The sequence below is a fragment of the Acanthisitta chloris genome, unplaced genomic scaffold, assembly GCF_000695815.1.
Source record: "Acanthisitta chloris isolate BGI_N310 unplaced genomic scaffold, ASM69581v1 scaffold1010, whole genome shotgun sequence".
NCBI classification, from domain to species: Eukaryota; Metazoa; Chordata; class Aves; order Passeriformes; family Acanthisittidae; genus Acanthisitta; species Acanthisitta chloris.
In genome coordinates, this window is record NW_008650834.1 from 17,533 (window position 1) to 40,242 (window position 22,710).

Sequence of the window (22,710 nt, forward strand, 5' to 3'; positions counted from 1 at the left end):
GAACTTTTCAGCCTGACTTGGTAAAAATCAAACAGGAGTAACCTTCATTAAGAAAAAATGCTTTTGGGTGCAGTAGAAATCATAATATTAAAGCAGTTAAAAAATCTTTTACTGGTTACATGCAGGTCTTCTGTGAATAATGTTAAGGTAAGAAGCTTGTGCATGTGTAATGAAAGTGAGCAAAATGAAAAACTCATTAATGTGGTGGAGATTTTGAATCACATTCAAGGTACAGGTTACAAGCAGTTGTTGAGCCCAGAGCTGCCCAAGATTAGCAACAGAAGCTTTGGTTTTTCAGCATCCTGGTTCATGTAAAATACATTTGCACCTTGAACAAGCCTTGACTTTGTAAAAGCACAGTTGACATTCATAGGCTTTGTTTGCACTGTGCTTTCAGCATCCAGAACAGTGTGCTCTGTTGCAGTCTGTCTTGTGTGTACTGTATGTTTTCAGTGGTCGTGTCAGCACTGATTTTCATCATCACAGTCACCTACCCACACTGAAAGTCTGTTGATTGTTTAGCTCCTGTACTTGAGGATGTAGAATATTGATGGCATAAAACTGTTTGGTTCCAAGTTCAAGCCATGCGCTTAACCATCTTTGGTACCAACCCAGTTCTCATTATCATATTTATTCCCATTTTGATAGATCATTACCTTTTGCATTAAAATTATTATTAAATCTGGTATTATAAATAGGCATTAATGCTATTTGTATATACGCCCGAACAAATTTTGTGCAAATCTGAAAGATTCCCTTTAGAATTTCCTAAACCACTTTCTTTTATGAGGATCAGCGTGGATGTATCAAATGCCAAAAAAGATGCATAGTAAGGATGTTTTTCAAATATTTGTGTAAAACTATTTAACTTCTTTCCATTGCTTAGTAATGGAATGTGGCACATGATTAGTTGAGCTACTATAATCCAGAAATTGTTTTGATGTATTTTTAGTCTTATTTTGATGATGGTGAACAGTAAGATGAGTTTCCCTTAATTTGGGCAAGATTGTTAATTTAGTGTGGGTCTCTCAAAGTGTTACCTTGTTTTGTAAAAATAAGTTAACTTTGTTTCTCTAGAGGCAGTTCCTTTTGTGTAAAGAATTAAGTGTTTATCACTTAAGCTGTTAGTGAGGTTGTGTCACTTCAGTATATTTAAGAATATGAGATACGTGACATGAAAATAAGGAAAGAACATATAGCAAATAGCTTGCTTGAAGTCTTGAAAAAGCTGAAGGTTTCAATACTATTTACATGTGTAAACTTTCCACATGAAAGCTACTTTACACCACCCATTTGTTCTTTTAGATACAGGTCTTAAAAGCTGCAGCTTCTGTTGACGTTAGTGGTGCTATGAAAACTGCAAATCTTGAGGCACTTGAATTGCAGTAGGTTTACAGTTCTACCATACTGGATAGCACTCTGGCTGCTGTTGGTTCTCCTCTATTGTTACCAAAATTGTTCCAGAATATTGATCTTTCTGGTCTACATTTATATGAAATGATGTTGAAATATAATGTAGTAACCTTCTTGCCCTTTGCCACTAACATTGAGACTGGCTGTGGAAAAAAGTAAGCATTAAGAGCAACTCCAGTGACCAGGTTTGTGTCTTGGTCTGTGTCTAGACTACTAAATTAAACATGCTTGGAAACTTCCCTTAATGCTTAGGGCCAGCTGGAACAAAATGGCCTGTTTGTCCTGGTGTATGCTCACCCACTAAAGCAGAGGCTGCATGCAAACTGTTTATTTGAAGGGTTCTCAAACATTTTCACTGCTGAATAGTGCCTGGAAATTGGCTGGGAGACTCTGAGTTGGTGTAGGCCAAAAGCATGTCAGGGAATATTTTAACAAATTAGTGGTTGTCTCTTTTAGTGATGAAGAACACTTCCTGACCTTGCCTTCCTTTTCTTCTCACACTTTCTTCCTGTTGAGAAGCTGGTCAAAGAAAATAATAAGCAGGAGTAAGAAGAGACACTTTTAAACTTCTCTGTTCAAAGCAGCAGTAGCTCTTTGAGCAGCACTGTTTCACTTGGTCCAGCTCATGGCTATCTCCTGTCTCTGGGAATGTTGAGAGGGTTTCACATGTCCTGCTGGCTTGCAAGAATCACATGATTTTGCTGAAAGGTCTCAAAAGGTTTTTTTGTTTTTAAAAAGAATCTATCAAGTAAATAATTTGAGTATTTTTCATTGGAAAAGTTTCGTGTTGGGATGATAGTGTATAATAAAGGGAGGAGTTGTTTCAGAAGTATAGTGTGAAAGAATGTTTAAAGGAGATAAGTAATTGGCTTATCTTAACATTTTGACAACATGCAGGAAGAGAACTACAGGTTTGGTAGACCCTCCCAAGTTAGAAGAAATTAATGAAGATAGTGTTTTATTTTAATATACGGTCATTTTTGGTTTGCATTGCTCTTGTGCAAAATGCTTTGTTTTACTAAACAATTTTGTTAACTACAAATTAACTACAAATCTCTACTGTATTTATGAAATGATGAGTGAGCATGGGTTTCATAGTCTGTTCTTAAAACTTTCTAAATATCATCCCCAATGTCCTCACATAGTCTTTTACAGCTTTATTTTACCAGTACACTTTTGTCTTTTATTGTTACAGAGGATGACAAATAGCAGCAGCTCCCCTAGCCTTCTCAATGACAGTGCCAAGCAATATGCAGGCCATGGTAAGTACTTTTAAAATACATGTAAAGCTATGTTTGGAAATTTAAGGGGTTCACTTTGGCAAAACTGAGACTTAAGGAAGTGATATTTGTCCTCTGATTTGATTTAAGACGCTGTAGAACTTTTTTTTTTAACAACAGTATAACGTGTCATTACTTTTAATACAAAGTTGAAGTGCTACTGACCTCATAGATTTTCAGCCTTCTCTTTGCTCCAGGGGGGAGAAACTAAAAAAAGTTATTATCAGTCTTATCACTTCAAGTGAAATGCTAGTTTGGATATCCATTGTAAAACACTGATAGCTTAAGCATTTACATTGCTTCACCATGGTATCCCTTCTGACTGTGCTTCTTGAGTAGGTTCTTGTATGGAATTTATGTACAGGTGTTTTCCCTTAAATTTAAGGTATATGGATTTTGTTAAATGTGTCACATAACTGATGATTTTTAATAGCTGTTAAGTGTTGTCCTGCAAGCAGTACTTTGCCTCTTAAAATCTTTTCCCTGCCATAAGGGAGCATGGTTTTCAACTGAACAAAATGTGTCCACAGTGCAGGCCTACATACTCACTAAAGTATTGTGGAGGGTATATTGAACTTCGTAATGAGCTCTTCAGAATCACTGTAGATTATTTCAGCTGTAGCTGTCAAATTAAGTTCTTTAAAGAAGAGGGTACTGCTCCCTTATGGCAAGGGCATACATTTAAAATAAATTTCTGCTTTGAAAATTGCTGTGTAAATTATGTTCTAGAACTCCATTTGCATGTCTGACCCTGCAGCTAGTCTACTTACTAGGGTTATAATTTTTTGAGCGTGATAGTAACGACTATAAAATGAACTTGCTTGAAAGTCAAAATTTGTGGTTTTTTCTTTTTTTTTTTTCCCCTCTACCTCCTGGTTTATTTCCAACAGGCTTTGAGATTAACGCTGCTTCTTTTGTCCCACTGAACAATTAGCTATTCAAGGCAGTGGAGGTCTCCAGTTTTAAATTCAGCCAGAGTTTGACTGTGACAGGCCAAACAGTGATGGTGATGCATGTGAAGGAGAGAAACCAGACTGACTTTTGGAAACCATTTTAAATTCTGTTGTGTCTCAGATCCTTTCCCTCACTCCTCCCTGGCCTTGCCAAGCAGTGTTTCACTTGTAGGATTACCCTTTTAGGGAGCATTTATTAATGCTGAAGCAAGTGTTTCATCAAAACAGCAGTGTTTACAACTGGCAGTCATATGCTAATTTGACAGCTCTACCCATGCAGTTTGGAGTTTTAAGTTGCATCTGTACTTGTTATACAGTTTTTGGTACTTCAGCTTGGGAAAGGTTGCTTAGAGACAAAGTAAAAGCAATAAAAAGTTACTAACAAAATGTAGACTTTTGCTACCCTTGGTTGTGATTTAAATTTGTGCAGAACAGTGACAGGGCAAACAAGGTCCACATCGTGATTTGCAAGACTTACACAGAAGATTTATCATTTCAGATAACTGGAGAGATCATAGAACCATAGGATCCTTTAGGTTGGAAAAGACCTTGAAGATAGAGTCCAGCTGTTAATCCAGCACTGCCAAGGCCACCACTAAACCACATCTCTTAGTGCCACATCTGCACAATTCCTCCAGGGATGGTGGCTCGTGCACTTCCCTGGGCAGCCTGTTGCAATGCTTGTCAGCTCTTTCAGAGGACCTTCTGGTGAATTAGCAACACTGTACTGTATAACCTACTGGGTTAAAATTGACATGCAAATATAAATAGCACTTACAGGAGGTTTTCTGATCAGACAAAGGACTTGAAATGTTACATGGAATTTAAATAGTGTCAGTGGCAATTAAGCGTAATAAATTTTGCTGATGAGCACCATTCAGTTGAGCAGTTGCGCCGAATCTGATAAACACTGTGGTTTTTAGCAGTGTGGTTGCTAAACTTAGTTTTGTCAAAAGGATTTTTTCCATGCAGAAATAAATTTAAAAATATAAAATTTCTTTTAATAGTATATATATAACATGTTGGATTTATGTTCTTTTTATAGATCCACTAACTTCACCAAATTCATCCTTGTTTAATGACTTTGCTGCCCTCAGCGTATCTCAAAGGAGGAAGGTAGGCAACAACTAAATAATAAGTAGCATATTTGTATAGGAGTTGACAGGGAAGAAGATCTGGAATAACTTGAAATGCTAGGTTAAATAAGGATGATTTTTCTGATGTTGCTAGATGTGTTTTAATATGTCGCTGCTGATATAAACAAGATCTTACCACTTCATTTTTGCTACATCTGCTGCTATTAAAGAATATTCCAGGCACTTGTAAGCTGAAGTTTATAGGAATGATTTGAATATGAAAATTAGGACATAGCCCATTGAATTACTGAGACACAAGTGAGACTACAAGTCTTCATGGCAGCAGCTTTAGAATACGTTAAGAATCAGTCTCCCATTTATTTGTACATGATAGGAAAGTAATTATTACGGTTGGTCTAAAATATACTCTGTTATCATTGGAAAGCTAGGGTTTGTTTAGGTTTTGTCCCTCTCTAATCTATATTGAGAAATTCTTTTGCTGAGGGCTTGATAGTATCTTCAGACACCGTTGACCTGCAGTATTTTTGAGTTCTACAATTCCCTACGCAGTGGCTGGAATAAGAGTTCCTTCTCATTTTTGTGAACTGTCGCTTATAAAAAGAAGACATTATCTTGCCCCAACCAGTTATTAAGTTTTACTTTCACTGATGACTTTCATGTTTTACTACTTATTAGCCACATTCTCCTGAATTTTCCTGTAGTAAATAAATGAAAGCAAGCTGCATCAGCATGCTCTGTGTCATTCCTGCAGGTGAAGATTGAGCTTAAAGATAATTACCATAGTTGGCCCATTGCTCTAATGTTTCTTAAATTTAAATTCTGTTGTAGAGTGTTAATTTTCTAATATTATGATGTATCCAAACTACATGGAATATCTGCATTGCTCTTTTCCTTAATGCCAGTATAGTGCACTGGAAGTTGGATGTAAACAACTAAATGTGTTGCTTATCCACTTACTGAGGCTGGTAAGAATGAAAATATCATACATTCCTTTTTAACACAGTCTGCAAGAACTGATACATATACATATGTATGTATGTGTCTGTGTGTAAATTTGTGCTTATGTGTCTAAACCACATGCACCAAAGGAAATGAACTATCAGACAGAGCTATTGCCAGAGTGACCACTGCCTCTAAAAATTACTTCAAAGTTAATTGAACAGTACAAAATGAAAACGAATGAATTAATGTGTGAGTATAAAGCACGACTAGCTAAAAGCTCAGACACTGATGGATAGTGTTTTCTCACTTGGTCTGTTTTTCCCCTAAGATAAAGGAGCAAAATAAGCCACTTGCTGCTAAAATAGTATCAAGAGTAAGATTCATCTGTGAAACTTGGAATTTTTCTAATTAATATTTCAGACTTAACTGGCATTAAGTGAAAGAGGTTTGTGTTTTGCTTTGCATATTAATAATTTATTGTTTATAGTGACTGCTGGTGTGTAATGTGTTTGTATTAAGGGTTGTTAGATACTAGTAATGAGGAAGTGTTCATATAATACTGCTTGTGCTGTCTAAATCTAGGCATTCAGGCTCCCTCTATAGTCAGCAGAGAGAGATGAGCAGCTTAAAGAAACGTTCAGCTCACAATGAGAAAAGTATTTTGGAAACGACCAGATGTTGGTGACTGCTTTAAGTTGGTGACTAAAGTTATGAGAAAATCATTGCATGTTTGTGACTGACTTCTGTTGCCAGCCAATACATTGCAGATAGTCATGGATGTAGTTTCTTAATATTTTTAGTTCTTTAGTATATTTTCCAATTGTATTAAGTGATGTCCTTAAATGCACTAGATGCTTGAGTGCCTGTTACTTAAAACCTTGTGTGATTTCCCCTGCACCACATTAACTGGGGTTTATTTCGAGCTTGAACAGTGTGATGTATCAGGCCAGTGTTTGATGCTTGCTGTAACACAAGATAGGTAGCCTTCCAGAAGTGTGTACTGCTGTTCATTGACTCTAAAGGGAGCCTTGGTGACTAGTTCAAATGTAGGTGTTTACAACATCTACTGTTTGAAAAAAAAAACAAAAAACCAACAACTTTTCATTTGCCTTGCTAAGAGCCCAGGGCTAAAGTTTTGTTTGTTCTGAACTAGCTGGCAAAACCAGCATTTCCTTCGTTTATCACTGACTTGGAGGACAGATATAATACAGTCTTGGTAAGTGAATAAAGAGCACTTGCTTTTCTTTACAAATTAGAACTGTGATATTTTAATATTTGGAAGTATTAAGTTATTTGCAGCTATGTGAAAACTGCATGTTTGTGTTGTGTAAAACTGTGAATAGTTTCTGTAAAAGCATGTTATATGTAGCTATGTTAAGCAAGTTTATTGATTGTGGATATTGCTGATCATGTTATCCTGGCAGCCCTTTAACACTGGGTAAGCCATATGGATGTAGATATTTTATATCAATAGAATATTAAAGACAAGACTTGATCATAGTTCAGAATATCCTTGTTTTTTAATTAGACAGTGGTTTTGGTACTAGTTAGTGTGACTGGGCTATTTAACTTGCTTTTGACTATCTTGATGTTTACAGACATTCTGCTTTGTTTAAAAAGTAAACGTAGTCCTTGAATTTTTATGAACATTCTCAAGGTAATTTTCTCTGTTTAGAAATTATTAAACTGCATTTCAATTTTAGATTTCAGGAAAGCTAAGATTGCTTTTTAAAGACATTTTTATAGAATACTTAAAATGAAATCAAAGGAGCTAAGTATTTCTGTAGATGGAGCCTTGGTGGAGGTTCTGTCAACTGTAAAACCTTCTGGATTTACTGTCTGGTTGTTGTAACTCCACATGCAGTAAGACAAGCAGCCTTAAAGTGAATTTCCTATAAGGGATTTTCAGGTAAGTATTAATCTACAATGCACAAATAGGATTTGTGAAGCATGAAACAAAAGCTCGAGTTAGTAATAAACTAACACACTTTCTGAAGAATAATGGTGTCATGCTTATTTAATTTTTTTCTTCCAATACATGTGTATTACAAACAGGATGGCATTCTGAACTTGAACTTCTTGGGGTGTTTTTCCTAAATTGACTTTAGCCATTATATAGAGAAGTGCTCTTCTCTAAACCTGAAATGATCTGGCTGGAAAGATCCTTGCATTTATTTTGGTGGTTCTGGTAAACAGTTCATAAAAATATCTGTGACATAACTGATCAGAATCTGCTGCCAAGGGCATGACAACTTAATGCACTAAAAGAAAATGTATTATGAAACCTTTTTTAAAAATTTGTTCTGAGACTGTTGCCACCAATCCAGGCTGAAGGGTACCCCTATTTGTCACTGGTCAGCCTTACAGGGTAGTGAAAAGCATTGCTGTTACATTTTACTTTGTTTTCTTCATACCTTCAATCCTCATGAAAATTGAACTCTTATGTAAAGTTTCTAATGCTGATTTATTTCCATTTCATTTTTTAATTGTTCAGTCACACCTAGAGGAGGTCCATTAAGGTGAGAATGACTTTAGTTTGCAGCCTGCAAGGGGTGAACCAACTGCTGTAGTGAACAACCATAAATGCAATTTTAATGATGTTGTGTATGTATTTTGAAGAGATTTTTTTTTTTTCTAGAACATGGGTTTTAGGTGAGTAAAAGCCAGGACAAAAAGACTCTTAAGCTAGATGGGAATTAAAAATGTAGGAGAGATTATTTGAACTGAAGTTCACCCAGAACAGACTGCTGCCCTTTATTGTTCTCTATAGAGATCTACAGCAAGTGAGACTGGATAGCAGACTTAATTCATTTACTTTGACCAGAGGAAATAAGTATGCTGAGAAAATTATTTGAAACAAAAGACTACCTGTGAGCCCAGTCTTCATAAAGGCAAGCTTTTTAATGGGTACAAGGAGAGTTTGCCCTCTCATGTTATAAGAAAACAATGAAACTAACTTCAGGTCCTGTGGAAACCAAATTCTTAAGACCTAAATGGTTGCTATTTTGTTTTTGAGTGTCCTGCCTTCCAAAACTGGAGTTTTGTTACCTGTTGGGAACCTATATTTCTCTCCAGTTTCTTGTTTCCAGCTCTATCTTGACACCCCTGAACAGGGGTGTTCATTGAAAAGCCATGTGTGCTATGTTTGGTCTGTATTTACCTTTAATGAAAATGTGCCGAGTCAGTTGCTTCATCTTTCGTAGCCTCCTACATACCATCTCAGAAGCATGAAACATGTTTTGATAAGTTGAGGGGGTCATTATCAAGCATCACATCCCTTTGTTGTAAACAACAAAATTGTGGCTGCCCAGATGTTATAATGTACCTGGGCTTAATTTGTATTTCAAACCTGAAATTTTCCCCTCTGAGATTATACACCCCTACTGCAAAATGATAAAACATTACAGTTCATAAGTCATGCAAAAAAAAGCTGTTGCAAAAATGTAGAAAGACAAGACTATGCTTCTAGAGAAAACTAATAAGTGTTTGTAGGTAGTGCCACGATCTAAAACGTGTGTTAAGGATATGATGCCATCTAACCTGGTTAACATTTTTCCTTGGAGTAGTTAGTTATTGGAATTCTTCCTTGGTTGTGTGTTCTTGCTGTCCTAATTATTACTACATAGATAAGTATGTATTTTTCATTTTCAAGTGTGACATGAGAGAATATATTATTTACATTTATTTTTGTGTATGGTTTAGTGGTCATTGTGATACGTAAGAAATCAAATTAAAGCATTTCCTTTTAGAAATAGGTATCATTTTGACATCAATTGTTGCCTCGTACTGCTGTGTATTTGAAGGCAAATGACCACAAATCTAACTAAGGTGCAAGATGCTTTTGTTTATATTTACAAGCTTTATTTGAGTCATTCTGTGCCAAGGTATTTGACTGATTTGCATCAAAATAATTGAAAGTTTTTTAAACTTATGCACAGATTTGTTGAAGTCACTATACAACTATTTAAAAATAGCTAAAAAATATACCATTTTTTTGAGAAATAATGTGCTTAGTAAAGACCAGAGTAAAAGTTGCCTCAGTCTTTAGCCCTCTTGCCTATATTTTGGTTCTTAACTGTGCATCATCTTCCCAATTTTTTTGGAGGGAATATAATATTTTCTGGCCTATTAACAGAGACCTTGAAAGATGAAAAAATAAAAAAGATGTAGTTCGCTCATGGAATGCTCCTGCGCTCCTTTAGCAATGGAGTTTTTGAAAGTACCTCTGGGGTGGTGGTACTCTGATAAGTTGTCACTACAGTTAGAGCTGTCTGCTCTAATGGTGGTGAAAAAAGCCTGGTTTTTCACCAGTTTATTCCAATTTGACAGGCGGTATTAATTTCTCAAAGAACTTTGTCAGTATAACTACTTCTGTGCCAGGCTTTAGCTGTTGTGGTTATTCATTCCTCATCCAACCTAGCTAGGCTGGAAAATTGGTGAGAAGAGATTTGACTTAGATATGTTGGTTTTCCTGCTTCTGAACTCTTCAAGATTCCTATGCCTTCAGCACATACATACTCATGAAATACACCTTTTTAGTACGTAAACCTGAAAAGTTTTCCTTGGCTGTGGTTTAAGATGCATAATACATTACCTGATCTATTGCATCATAGACTCTAAAATTTGTTAAACCAAGAATGATTTTGTTGCAGCGATCAGATACGTTGCTCTGGAATAAGACCTATTTCCACACCAAATGGCACATTTTAGTTTTATTTGGGTAGAAGAATCCATTTTTGTGTGTCTCTGTATGATACTTTTCAACTAGTCAAAGTTTTAGCCTCAGCCAAACCCATGTTTTCATGCACAAATTAAAAAAAAAAGGGTTCCAGATGGAAGGGTGGCTAGTCTGTGAAATGCATGTAATCTCAATGTATAGTATTAGAAACTTCTAAATTATAAACGTGTGAGCATTATAAATGTTAGCATAGTCTTCCTTTTTTTCATGAGGAAAAAACCCATCTCTAAACAACTAACGCTAGCCAACCACAGGGTTATTTTTAGCCTGTTGACCAGGCTCCTATTCCAATTTTTTTTGTGGCTATCAAAAGTAAAAAAAATTGGTTCCAACCTTCAGAAGTTGAGTTACAGAAAACGCCGGTATTGTCTGCCTCTCTTCCAGTGGGAGGTTGTAATGAAAGAGGAAGAGGAGAGGATATTTTGGTTAGCAACAAACCCTAACCATGTGAAGGGGTTTTGTATCTCTGTTGGCCACAAAACTTAAAAAGTAACAAGACAACAACTTCTCTTTTTCATATTTCCAGCTTGCAAATCTGTTAGGATTCTCCTGGTGACTATACCTAATGTTTAGGTATAGCATCTTACTATCCGTTACTGAATTGAGTTATGGAGTTGTATTCACAGTCAAGATGTTTTGAGCTGATTGCACCTGTATAGGGATTCTGCCTGGATTATTGTGTTTTTTGTCAATAACATACTGAAGTTCGTATCTGTGGCTGAGTGTTTCAAGTACTGTCTCATTCCAGCTAGTTATGGCTGTTGAGTGAGAATAGCAGTAATGATGCCAATGGCTTTTAGACAGCTTTTAGTTTTTAAGGCATAATACCACAGAAGTTGGTTCTTTTTCAGTAGACTAGTAGCCTAGCTCAGTGTCCAAACTCCTTTTCTAATGGTCTCTTTGCCATTGTTTTTTAAAAAATGAGGTCATACAGAAGTCAACATTGAAACTTAAAATTGTGTATATTGTTTATTTTTATTCTAAGTACAGAGAAAATATGATTTTGTATAGCTGGTCTCTTAATATTTATTTTTATCTGTATGTCAGACACAGCTTGCTGCATAACAGATGAGCCCTAGCTCATGCTGTTGTGACACCTTTTAGCTGTGGTAATTTAAGGTAATGCTTCTTGATTTAGCCTGTGATGGGGAAGGTTTAAGATCTTTTCTATTTGCTTCAGTAGTAGCTGCACATAGACAGTATTACTATAGTGCAGCTTTTGCACATCACTTTAAAACACAACAGCCTGCACAGGTGTTTGTATGCCAAACTTAATTGTGTGGTTTTTGGTACAGAAAATGTCTTGTAAATCTAAAATTCAAAGCCTGCTAGAGGCGAGTGCATTTTAAGGAATAGAAATGTAATTTGAGACCTGAGCAATCCTGGGAAAAAGAAATCAGTTGCAGATCCTCCGTGAAAGAAAACTGTGGGATTGTTTATTTTGGTTTGTCAGTTTATCCAGATTTAAATATTACATGAAAGTTATTAAACAGGAGGAGACCTTACTGTTTTGAATGTAGTATTTGTAATCTATTTATTGTAAAAATATGTGAGATAGATTTACTATAAATAGTTAAATATTTATTGTAAATGTCTGTAAACATTTTCTTGTTTAAATGCATAGGATAGCCTTATCTCATACCTGTGGGCCATCTAATTCTGAATTAGGAAAAGGAACTGTGGTATTACCCACTGTCCATGAAACAGAAGGAACTAGGGGCCAAGACACTGTTCAAGCAAGTGGTAGGAAGAAAATTGACTTGCTAAACACATTCCCAAAGTTCTTGTTGAATGAGTAGGAAGCAAGTAATTACATTAACTTGAAGAATGCTTTGTTACTCATCAGTCCTAGTGTTCTCCTGTGAAGATGTTACTTAGGAAGGACCTTTTTGATTTTGGGGTGGATTTCTTTTGTTTCAGGCACAATGTTTTTGAGTCTAGGGGTTTATCTTTCCCAGTAATTGTGCCAACAGTAGGTTCCTATCATTAATTGCTGGCAGCAGCTTGGTTCTGCAGGGCAAGGGTTATGATTATTAGCTGTGGTTGGAAATGCTTACCCTTCTCACCCTGGGGAGCCAAGCTGTTGATAGCAATTAAAGGTAGTTAGCTGTTCCCTGCCTCATGTAAACATTTGCTGCCAATAATTACTACTGATTCACACTTTTTTTCATCTGGAAGAACTGAACTGTTCCAGTAATGCTTTGTAAGAATTTGGGTTTTGTGTTATTTTTTTTTCTTGATTTCTCTGAGATTTCATTTTAGTTATTGTAGTTTAACCTTATTTTTCCAGTTAAAGGAATTGCGATGGTTTTGACCTTTGGCAGCTCAATTTGGAACTTGTAACTGTATTGGGAGTTACAGCCTAGTTTCTTCAGCTGCTTTCCTCACCTCAAAAAGAGTTCATTATGTTGACCTATCCTTTCATCTGAAGAGGTTTTTTACCTTGTAGGAAGACTTTAGGGAAGGTAAAAAGGCAATTGCTTTAATAAACATTGAAGAGAAATTGTCCCTGTACATAAAAGTTGGATTTATTGGTCCAGATTGTCATGCCTTTGTGTTTTAGGTATATATATTTAGAAGTTCACACACACACACACACGTATATATGTGTATGTATATGAATTTTTACGCGTGTGTGTATATTTATATATATATATGTAAAAATGCAGAAATGATCAGTGGTGATTGAGTTCTCGCTTGATTCCAGGTGCACTGATGTGTGTTGCTTTATTTGCAGCTCTGTGTAGAGGTCAGGGATGTAGCAAAATTGATAACACTTATACAAACTACTCATTCTATTTGCTTTCCTTTCTGCTGAATCTCTCCTCTTGGCAGACTGTGTTTTCTGAAATTGTTAAACGCAAATTGCATTTCTAAATCAGATGCCATTTTGCTAATTGAAAACAAGTGTACTTTAGAATGATTTTGGTGCAAATAGGCTAATTATTCTAATGTCTGTCTAAACAATGAAATCCTGACCTAGTAATCCCCTGGTGATGTTTTTGTCTCACCCACTTTTTAATTTAAATTTTTCATACCAGTAGTCCCAAGAACTACTTATCTATGAACTCATTGCCTCTATATTGCTTTTAGGTTTAGAACTGACCATTGTTTCCCCCAGCCCTCAGTATGGTCCTTCATAAAGCCCAAAATACAGTTTCACCTTGTTGCCTTGGAGTCTGAATCCCATTGTAACCAAAATAGCCTTCCTCCACATTGTCTCAGTCCCTCTTTTGTTTTGGTTCTCCTTTTCAAAATATCTATAGGCCACCTGTTATTATGGAGGATTAAAAGAACCCTTTATGAATGGAAATGTGTTTGGACACATAGTCCAGTAGTCTGGGGCAGACTGTGCCTCTGCACTTGGTAGAACATAGAGGGAGGTGGGAAAGCTACCAGGGAAGCTGTTACTCTTCATTATGTTACTTCAATAGTCAGCCTAAGAAAAATACTTACTACATTCAAACCCTGCCCTAAAGTGCAATCTTTTGTCTATCTTCTCAGACCTTAACAGCTTTCAGTTTAGGGTATTAGTAGTCTTTATGATTTACTGAGATTCTAAGTTGCCCAATAGTTGAGTGCTTCTCCAAATGAACTACCACTATGTAGATTTACTGTGATCAGGTTTGCACTTGAACTATAAGAGGACTTTGTGCTACATATTGTGCAGTTTGCCAGACTTCTAATTGGTGTGGTGAAATCCAGTATTTATTGTTACTAAGGTTGGTTAACTCCTTCATGAAGTTTATTGCCTTTGTAGTTCATAGGCAATGTTGGTATCCTTGGATTTTCTGTTGTTGATTGGTTTGTGGTTTTTATGGGGTTTTGGGGTGGGTTTTTTTGGTTTTTTTGGTTGGTTAGTTTTTTAGGGAAATGAGGTATTATTCACAGTTTTAATTATTTTCAAAGCTTTTGGCCTAAAAAGTTTTCAGGGAAGTAGAGGAGAGAATCTATTTAGGTTTTGGTTTTGCAGCCATTCTATGGTAGTTTTGCCCTGTGTTTTACAAATCGTTTATTTGTGAGTGGGGAATCTTCTTCAGTTAGATGCTTGCCTTGTTTTCTGAGGAATAATTTTAAAAATGTATATGAAGGTACATGTTGCTAAGATTTGTAATGTGTCAGGTGAAGTAGATACCTGAATAAAGGTAAGTTAACTTTGATTACTTAGAGTGGTCTATATCCAGATGATGACAGTTGGACTTTCACATAAAAAAACCACCCAAACAAAACCCACAGCAAAAGAAAACGAGACCAACCCCTGCAATTTAGGCCAATTGGTAATATAATTGATACAAAAAGTCCTGGTCTAAATATGTATAGATGCTAAAATATTTCTTTTGGTGGTATTTACTATCTAGGTAGGTACCTATAGGTTTGAAAGCACAGAGAAATCAAGAAAACTTCTGTACTTTACCTGTTTTAAAGTATTTAACAGATTATTTTTTTTACAGTGTGCCTCTTTAATGGTCATATCATACTTGATAAATAGTCTCATTTGTAGAGATCATTGCCAATGTAATAGAAATGTCACTGTTACTGAGGTGCAAGTAACTCCTGAGTGTTCACTTCCTCAAACATGTTTTATTTTCCCAATTTTAAGACAGTTTCCAATGCATTTGTCATGGTAATTCTTGTCTGTTTTCACTTAAGACAGGAGCTGAAGTTAGTCTTTTGAATATTAACCTGAGCAGAAATGTTCTTCTCAGAGTTCTGCTGCAATTGGCTACTCTGTTCTACCTGATCTTTTAAAAGCAAATCTTCAGGAGATGAGTCATGGCAAATTTGAATTTAAAATTTGTTTGACAGAAATTTCAAGGGCGTCGTTCATTACTATGATGTGATTGAAGGTATCCGTTTTGAAAATACGTTTTTTAAATAATTCCTCATTTACAGAATTCCCCAGTTTATATACATTTCAGTGGCTGACTTGTGATGGATGGTTTTTCTTACAGTTAATTAGTAGTCCCTGAAGTTTATTTTCATGGGTTTTTTAAAAGTGTTGTTTAATATAATCAAATAGTCAGGATTGAAAGGAAACAGTCTCAGATAAATTTTACTTGCAAATTGTTTCCTATTCCACCAATCCAGAAATCATATCACAGTGTAATACCTACTTTAGTGTAGCTTTAGATGAGGGTTGTTAGGAGTGGCCTGGTTTCTCTCCTTCTTTTTCATAGCCCAGGAAGTATCGACTGGGGATGCTCGATGAGAGGATAGTTCCGGTGGGATCAAAAGCAAGAAAATCAAAGACTCCTATCGGCTGTCTGGCTGACAGGTGTAAAACAGGAGTACCCATCAATATGGTTTGGTGGAACAGAGTCACAGAAAACAATTTACAGGTAAAATTATTTTTTACTAGTCACTTTTTCAGTTTTTTGGATGCTTTATTTTAAATTTTGGAAAATGTTAGAAGCAGTTACTCCAAGTATGGATTGAGATGAAATCAGGTATTTCTTTCACAAAGCAGACATAGTGGCCCTCCAGGAGAGTGACTTGGAGATGTTTTATTATCTGCACCCATCGCTGAGCTATATATACTTTACTAGATTTTGTTATAATCTGAGGAGAAGAAGCAAAAGGAATCATTAAATGTATTGTAAAAGCAAATACAACCTTTTATTTTAATCCTCACATGAAGAAGGTTTCTACTGGTAAAATTAGTGATGTTTATTGAAATGATTGACACTTACTGCAAATAGATTCCCTCAGTACAGAATCTGAAGATGTAACCACCATGGTCAGGAAGTGTAAATTTTTAATTTTTATGTTGGAATAGTTATATTTCTCAACTTGTTTGAGAAATATATTTATCGGTATTTTACTTTATTCCTGAATCATCTTCTGCTCTGTAGGAGGGGAGTAGTACAGCTGGATTTGAACATCTCTTTACAGAAGTAGCAGGTTTATCCTTGGGATCATAGTGAAGGATAATTCTAGTCTAGAATGAATCTCCTTCATGTCCCTTAAAATAGAGTTTAGTTGGAAATTATTACAGAGGTGGAAACTGCACCACTGCTACTAATACTGGTTTTGCTTGTGTAGTGCTTATGATTTCTTAGAAACTGTTATTTTAGTCTGAGGGATATGCTATTTTCGATGTTTGCTAAGTGAATGAAGTGGGTGAATTGACAAACAGGCTTGGAGCTAGAATTTGTGGCACCATAAGATGTTTGTTTCAGTTCACTGAATTTCTGCCATGTAAGGGCCAACATAAAGCTTGTATAAGAGCCTTTCCATACTGATAATAGTTTTGCATTACTTGATGTTTGGATATCTTTATGCTACTGAAATGAAGAGTTATGGGCACTGTGATGTAGGCAAACTGGCATTGCATTGTGTAGGAGCATTTGGGGCTTCAGTCTGTCTTGGCAGTTTTGCTGCTGGGAAAGCAGCACAGCCACTGATGGAGAAAAGATGAAGCATAAAGGAAACACTGTTAGAAGGACCAGGTGAGATTGCAGAGGAGTGGTGGGAGCCTGTGAAGTAATATTTTTCTGAAGGGAGAGAAGATGGACAAATTGAATTTACCATTTGTGTCTCATAGGCGTCTAAGCCATAATTATTAGACAGTAGTTCTGAGAAGAGAGAATCAGAAAATTATCTTTGGATTTCAGGTGGACATTAAAGCCCTATTTATACTCCTGTCCTCCATTGTTTGCTCTGCTGTTCAGTGACACAGCAAGCTCTGTTGTTAATCTACTCCACCTAGAGTAGATCAAAAAACTTCATGTTTCTGGAGGCTGGAGAGGCAGTAGCCTGAAAGTTGGAGCTTCTCACCAGGTACAATTGTCTTTTCAGTACCTGTGCACTCTGAAGTGATGTTCAAAGTGTGGCAAAGAAGCGCAAGGTCCCCTAGCTTTCTCAGTTTAGCATTTAGGATTTGGGATTCCTTAGGATTGGCTGCAGAGCATGCTGATTTTGAAGTGTGCAATTCCAAGTGCCTTTATTGTGCCAGAATCTCAGCTACATAATTGATTTAAACTATGTGCAGCTTAAGGGTTTGTATTGCATGATGCAATTGCATAGCTTCCCATAGAGATGTGGAGTTGAGAAAAGCATGTATAGGCACTTGTGGTGGAAATATGAACAGAGGGATGTTACAGCTATAATAAAGAGAATTGGAGGAGAAACAGGAGGGATTGCAGAGAAACTGTGGAGTCTGCCGAGACTGAAAGGTAAAAGGTGTTAAAACTTGCCTTGTAAAACAGTTCAACTAGTACTCATGCATGGCTATGAATTTGTAATCCCGATCTGTTTTCTTAAATACCTTGTTACACTTACACTTGAAAGTGAAGTCCACAGAGTGAATCATATTCTGGGCTGTGCATTAAAAAAGCAATAAAAAAAAGTAATCCCCCCAAAAAGTTTGGTTTATAGTGTTTGTATGTGCCACCTTATATTCGAAAAAGTAAGTCCTGAGCTGCTGCATCACCACATAATATTTATTATAGAAGCAAATGGTAGTTCTTAAAAGATTGGGATAAGCTAATTTTTTACTTGTACAGATCAGTTCTTAGGCACCATTAATAACTGATTTTTTTTGTTTCTTGAGAAAAAAATAATTGTAGAAATGAATTTTTCAACTATATTGCATCAGGAACATGAACTTTTAAGATTTTAGAGATCTTTTACAATACTTTGAAGGATTTCTGTTAAAGAAATGTGAAAATATTACTAGTCTCTAAAAGGTTGCTTTTTAGTGAGATCTACTTACCAAATGTAATAAAGCTTTTCTAGTAGTTCTATTGGCAGTGTTCAAAGCCAGGTTGCATAAAGAAAGCCTTGAGCAACCTCATCTAGTGGGAGGTGTCTCTGCCCAGGGAAGGGGACTTGGAACTAGATGATCTATAAGGTCCCCTCCAACCCCTTAACATATTATGATCCTATGATTTGTCAGTCATTACAATATGATAGCATGTTGCACGAATTCAGTAGTGGGAGAGAATAAGATTTGTGTCAAAGCCCTTGGTGACCTCAGGTGTCTACTGGGTTGCTCTGACATGAAGTGTTTCTTTCCCTGATGTCATAATTAACAAGGAATCCTGGAAATTGAGAGATTGCAATGATGCTATGTAAAGTGAAGCTCCTCATATAGAATATTTGCCCATTAAAAAGAGCAACAAAACCAAAACCCAAGAACAAAAAACTAAAAACACATAAAAACCAAGGATGATTTTTGTATGTTATTTATGAAAGGAAGGTCCTGCTTGACCAACCTGATCATCTTCTATGACAAAGTAGCCTACGTAGTGGATGAAGGGAAGACTGTGGATGTGGTCTGTCTGGACTTCAGAAAGACGTTTGGCACACTCTTCCACAGCATACTTGTAGAAAAACTGGCTGTTTGTGGCTTGGATGGGTGAATTCTTCAATGGCTAAAAAAACTGGCTGGATGGCCAGGCCCAGACAGTTGTGGTGAATGGAGCTATGTCCAGTTGGTGGCTGGTCACTAGTGGTGTTCCCCTGGGCTCAGTATTGGGGCCAGTCTTATTTAACGTCTTCATTGATGATCTGGACGTGGGGATTGAGTGCACCCTCAGCAGATTTGCAGACAACACTAAGTTGGGTGGGAGTGTTGATCTGCCTGAGGGTGGGAAAGCTCTACAGAGAGACCTGGACCAACTTGATCAGTGAACTGAGGACAACCGCATGATGTTCAATAAGGCAAAGTGATGGTCCTGCACTTGGAACACAACAACCCCATGCAGCACTACAGGCTGGGGGAAGAGTGGCTAGAGTGTTGTTCATCAGAAAGGGACTTGGGATGATATGAAAACCTGTGCCAAAAATAGGCTGGTAAAGGACTGTCCTGCTTTATAGCATGGCTGGAGTTTAGTGGTGGTTTTCTGTAACCGTTACATGATTATACAATTTGGGATGTCAGAACAGATCAACATGAATTTGAAGGTGAAGGAGAACATAAAAGAGAATCAAAATGCTTGTATCCAGTTTCTAGCATGGTAAGTACATTAGCACATCCTTCTGAAATAAAATGAGATTGGCCTACTTTTTGCTGTATATTTAGGCTTTGAGCTTTGGTTGAACGTGGGACCAGAACTGATCTAATGGCGTAGCCACTGAAACTGATGTGGTGACTCTGCTTCTGCTCTACACCTCAGTGCCATGTTTTGAGATGCTGAATGAGAAATGAGAGACAGAGAAGGGTGGTTTCCAGTACTCCTGAGGGATTTGTATGTGACTTTCCCAAGGCTCTGTGACTTGCATGTCCCTGTGTTGAAGCATCTTCTGTATTTAATGGCCCTTCAAGGATTCATTTCTTAATTGATGCCGCAGTGGGACCTTAGGGGTTTATCACTGAGGAGTGTAAAAACAAATCATATGTATTGAAATTGATAGTTGATGAAACAAGAATTTTGATTTTTGTTTCTAGATTGCAGGAATCTGTTGGTTCATGCAACTCCTGAAGTTGCACTAATGCTGCATGCTGCTGTGTAGTCCTCCCAGTGATGGTCTTCAGCTGAGATCCTTGGCTTGCTCTTTACTTTCATCTGCACCTTCTTTATAAGGAGTCTTGAATTGGTTTTTACCCACAAAATATTTTGTTTGTTCCCCTCCACACTGTATTTTAACCTTACTTCCTTTTATACCTTTGAAAGCTACCAGATAGATAAACTTTGAGCTGAACAGTGACACAAATGAGTTGTTTAATAGTCCTCTCACATTTTTTTTTGCTTCTCTTATGGTTTCATCCTTACTAATTGCCATCCTTACTAATTGCCTTCATTTGGACTGTATTTATGTGTGGTGTATAGCATTCTTTGCACTCTGATGTTGCAGAAGTATAGAAATTGGTTTTATATGTTGGCCTGGATGGACTCAGTTTTGTGGTCTGTCTTTGGAAGTTCCTTTGCAAAGCTGACTGAAAAGGGTCTCTTTTTGAGAGAGTGCAGACAAAGAATCTGAAAATAGGGTACTTTGGTGAAATTTCTTCATGAAATCATTCTGGTGGCAATGCATGATGCAGCTATTAATTCAGATAATAACTAGGCAAGCTGCTTCGCTGCTTTAGTTTGACATAATTTTTATGGATATACTGGAAGAAGGAGGATGAGATTTTACTTGGCCAAGTTGAGAGGAAAAGAGTGATGATAATTTTAGCAAAGGTATCAGTTAGAAGTCAGTTTAGGTGGTTTGCTAGAAAAATGCAGCATATCTGACACAGCTATACTTGTTTCTGTTTCATGCTGTTTGTTGAAAACATGGTTATTAATGTTTTGAAATTTTGCATATGCCTTGTTGTAGGACATTTGCATTTGAAACTGCAAACACAAACTTTGCACAGTGCAGACAGTGCTACCAGGGTTTAATTTATTGTTTGGGATTTAGAAAGTGCATTTGCTGCTTTTTGCCGTCTGCATAATCATTACATGTTTCTTCTATCTACATTCTTTTAATTACAAGGTTTAATAAAAGTCTTCAGTACCTATTTTCTCTACATATTTTGCCAATCCTGATTTACTCAGACTTAAAATTTTAAGCCTAGTCTAGCGTGAATAAGTTGCTTTACTCTGAGATGAGTAATTAATAACTAATTAAATGAAATTTGTTTTAACTCTGTGCTCGTGGGAAATTTAACCATAATACAGAATGAAGAAAATGTTTTTCACTATTTATATCTAGATTATTTTAATTCTTGTAATTTTTTTTTCCTCAATTTTGGGAAGCTTGGTAAGATTCTGTTGGAAAACTGTAGGAATACGTTGTAGGATTCTAAGGTATAGTTCCCATTTAAACAGATTTTCAAGCTTAGCATTGATCCAAATGTAAAACTAGCACTGGAGTTTACACTTTGTATTATGAGTTGCCAGAGTGAAAGTAGGATATCTTTTCAGACTAAGAACATAATATTTTGAATCATTGGCCATTAAGAATGTGGCTTTCTAATTTTGGCATACTTGCATGTTCATTGCTGCAGAATAGACGATTTACAAAGATTGACAAGTAATGAAAAGATTAAATATTAAAGAACTAGTAGTAATATGACATTCCTTCACTTAGTTTAGTCACTTTTTCTGGCCTAATTAGTTTAATTATTTTGTTGGAAGAAAATTGTATGCAGAGAAAATAGTGTTTTACTTCAGATAAACACTTCTGTGCTTCTGAAAACATTTTGAGAACTGCAGCTTCACATAGTTGTATCTAAATGTGGCTTGGGGTTCTAGCTTTGACTTGTCTAACAGTACTTGCTAGTTTTCACCACAGATTACTAAAATTTCTTGTATTACTTTGATCAGTTTTCTTCCTGGCTGGTGCCTGTGGAGCTCAGGTATTTTCTGTATTTAGGAAACAGCTTGAATATGGAAGGGTCTTTTAAAATTGTAACCAGTGTTTAAAATGTTGTTTGTTTGGTTTTTTTACCAATGGGGAAAGTCTCGATTACAGCTTCATGTTTGTACCATTGCAGAGAAGTAATCAGGCTTTCATCATAAAGGGTCTATCTGTACAAATCATACTCATATAGAATTTTTTAATCAAAGTTGTGTAAAAACCTCTTAATCTTAGCAGGCTTTGATTCTGATCCTGAATCGTGTCATGAAAACCAAATTTCCATCAGGCTTCACCCATTGCTGTTTCTAATTCTACAGCATAAATCAAATCAGCTCTAGCTCTGTCACTTGGGTTAACTAAAACACCTACCAGTTGAAGTGGAGCTCTTTTGAAAGTGAAGCTGTATTTTAAAATCCTGATGGGTATAAATAACTTGTAGAGACCAAAATTTTAGTAACTAAATAACTTTTAGAGACCAAAACTGGTCTATGAAAACTTTCAGAATGCAAGAAGCATCCCTATGCTGTAGGCGTTGTTTGAATCAGTTGGTGAAAGTGGTACAAGTTTAGCCAGAATGGTATGGATTTTGGGGAACTCTCTCAGTTGCTCAAGAAAAGGCTGAGGTTATATTCCAGAAGTGTCTCTGTCCACTTGCATGCTTCAAACCTATTGCCATTGCCTAGCTGACACAGTATTTAGGTATGGTAGAGCTTGTGGATGTGTCATGGCTAGTTTTTGCAGTGGAAAAATGTGGATCTAGTAGTTCTTTGAAACTATGTGCTTTTAGCAAGATGTTAGAAATTCTGTCCCTTGCTCTCCCAGTTATTTTGTTTGATGATGACTTTTCAGCTGTAACATTGTTTAGACAAATTCAACTTGACTCTTTACCACCTCTGTCATTTTCTCCAGTTTCAGTGCAGATTTGGCTGAATGGTTGCATGCCAGATTTTATCTAGAGGAACACCATTCTCTTAGTTATTCCTGTACCTAAATTCAGA

General features: G+C 36.4%; 1 protein-coding gene across 3 annotated transcripts in view; it reads left to right on the forward strand.

The window, feature by feature from the left end:
- The window catches only part of PAN3 (PAN3 poly(A) specific ribonuclease subunit), a 66,202-nt gene that overhangs the window by 6,049 nt on the left and 37,443 nt on the right, over positions 1 to 22,710 (forward strand). Inside the window, exons 2-5 of one of the 3 annotated variants that reach the window (XM_009070216.1) lie at positions 1,666 to 1,692; positions 2,583 to 2,675; positions 4,692 to 4,762; positions 15,601 to 15,762. In XM_009070216.1, coding sequence (XP_009068464.1) covers positions 2,612 to 2,675; positions 4,692 to 4,762; positions 15,601 to 15,762 — 297 coding nt within the window. In that variant the 5' untranslated portion in view covers positions 1,666 to 1,692; positions 2,583 to 2,611. Of the gene's footprint in view, positions 1 to 1,665; positions 1,693 to 2,582; positions 2,676 to 4,691; positions 4,763 to 6,838; positions 6,902 to 15,600; positions 15,763 to 16,291; positions 16,296 to 22,710 lie in introns of those variants that run through there. The other 2 variants (XM_009070201.1, XM_009070208.1) reach the window with 2 other exon arrangements.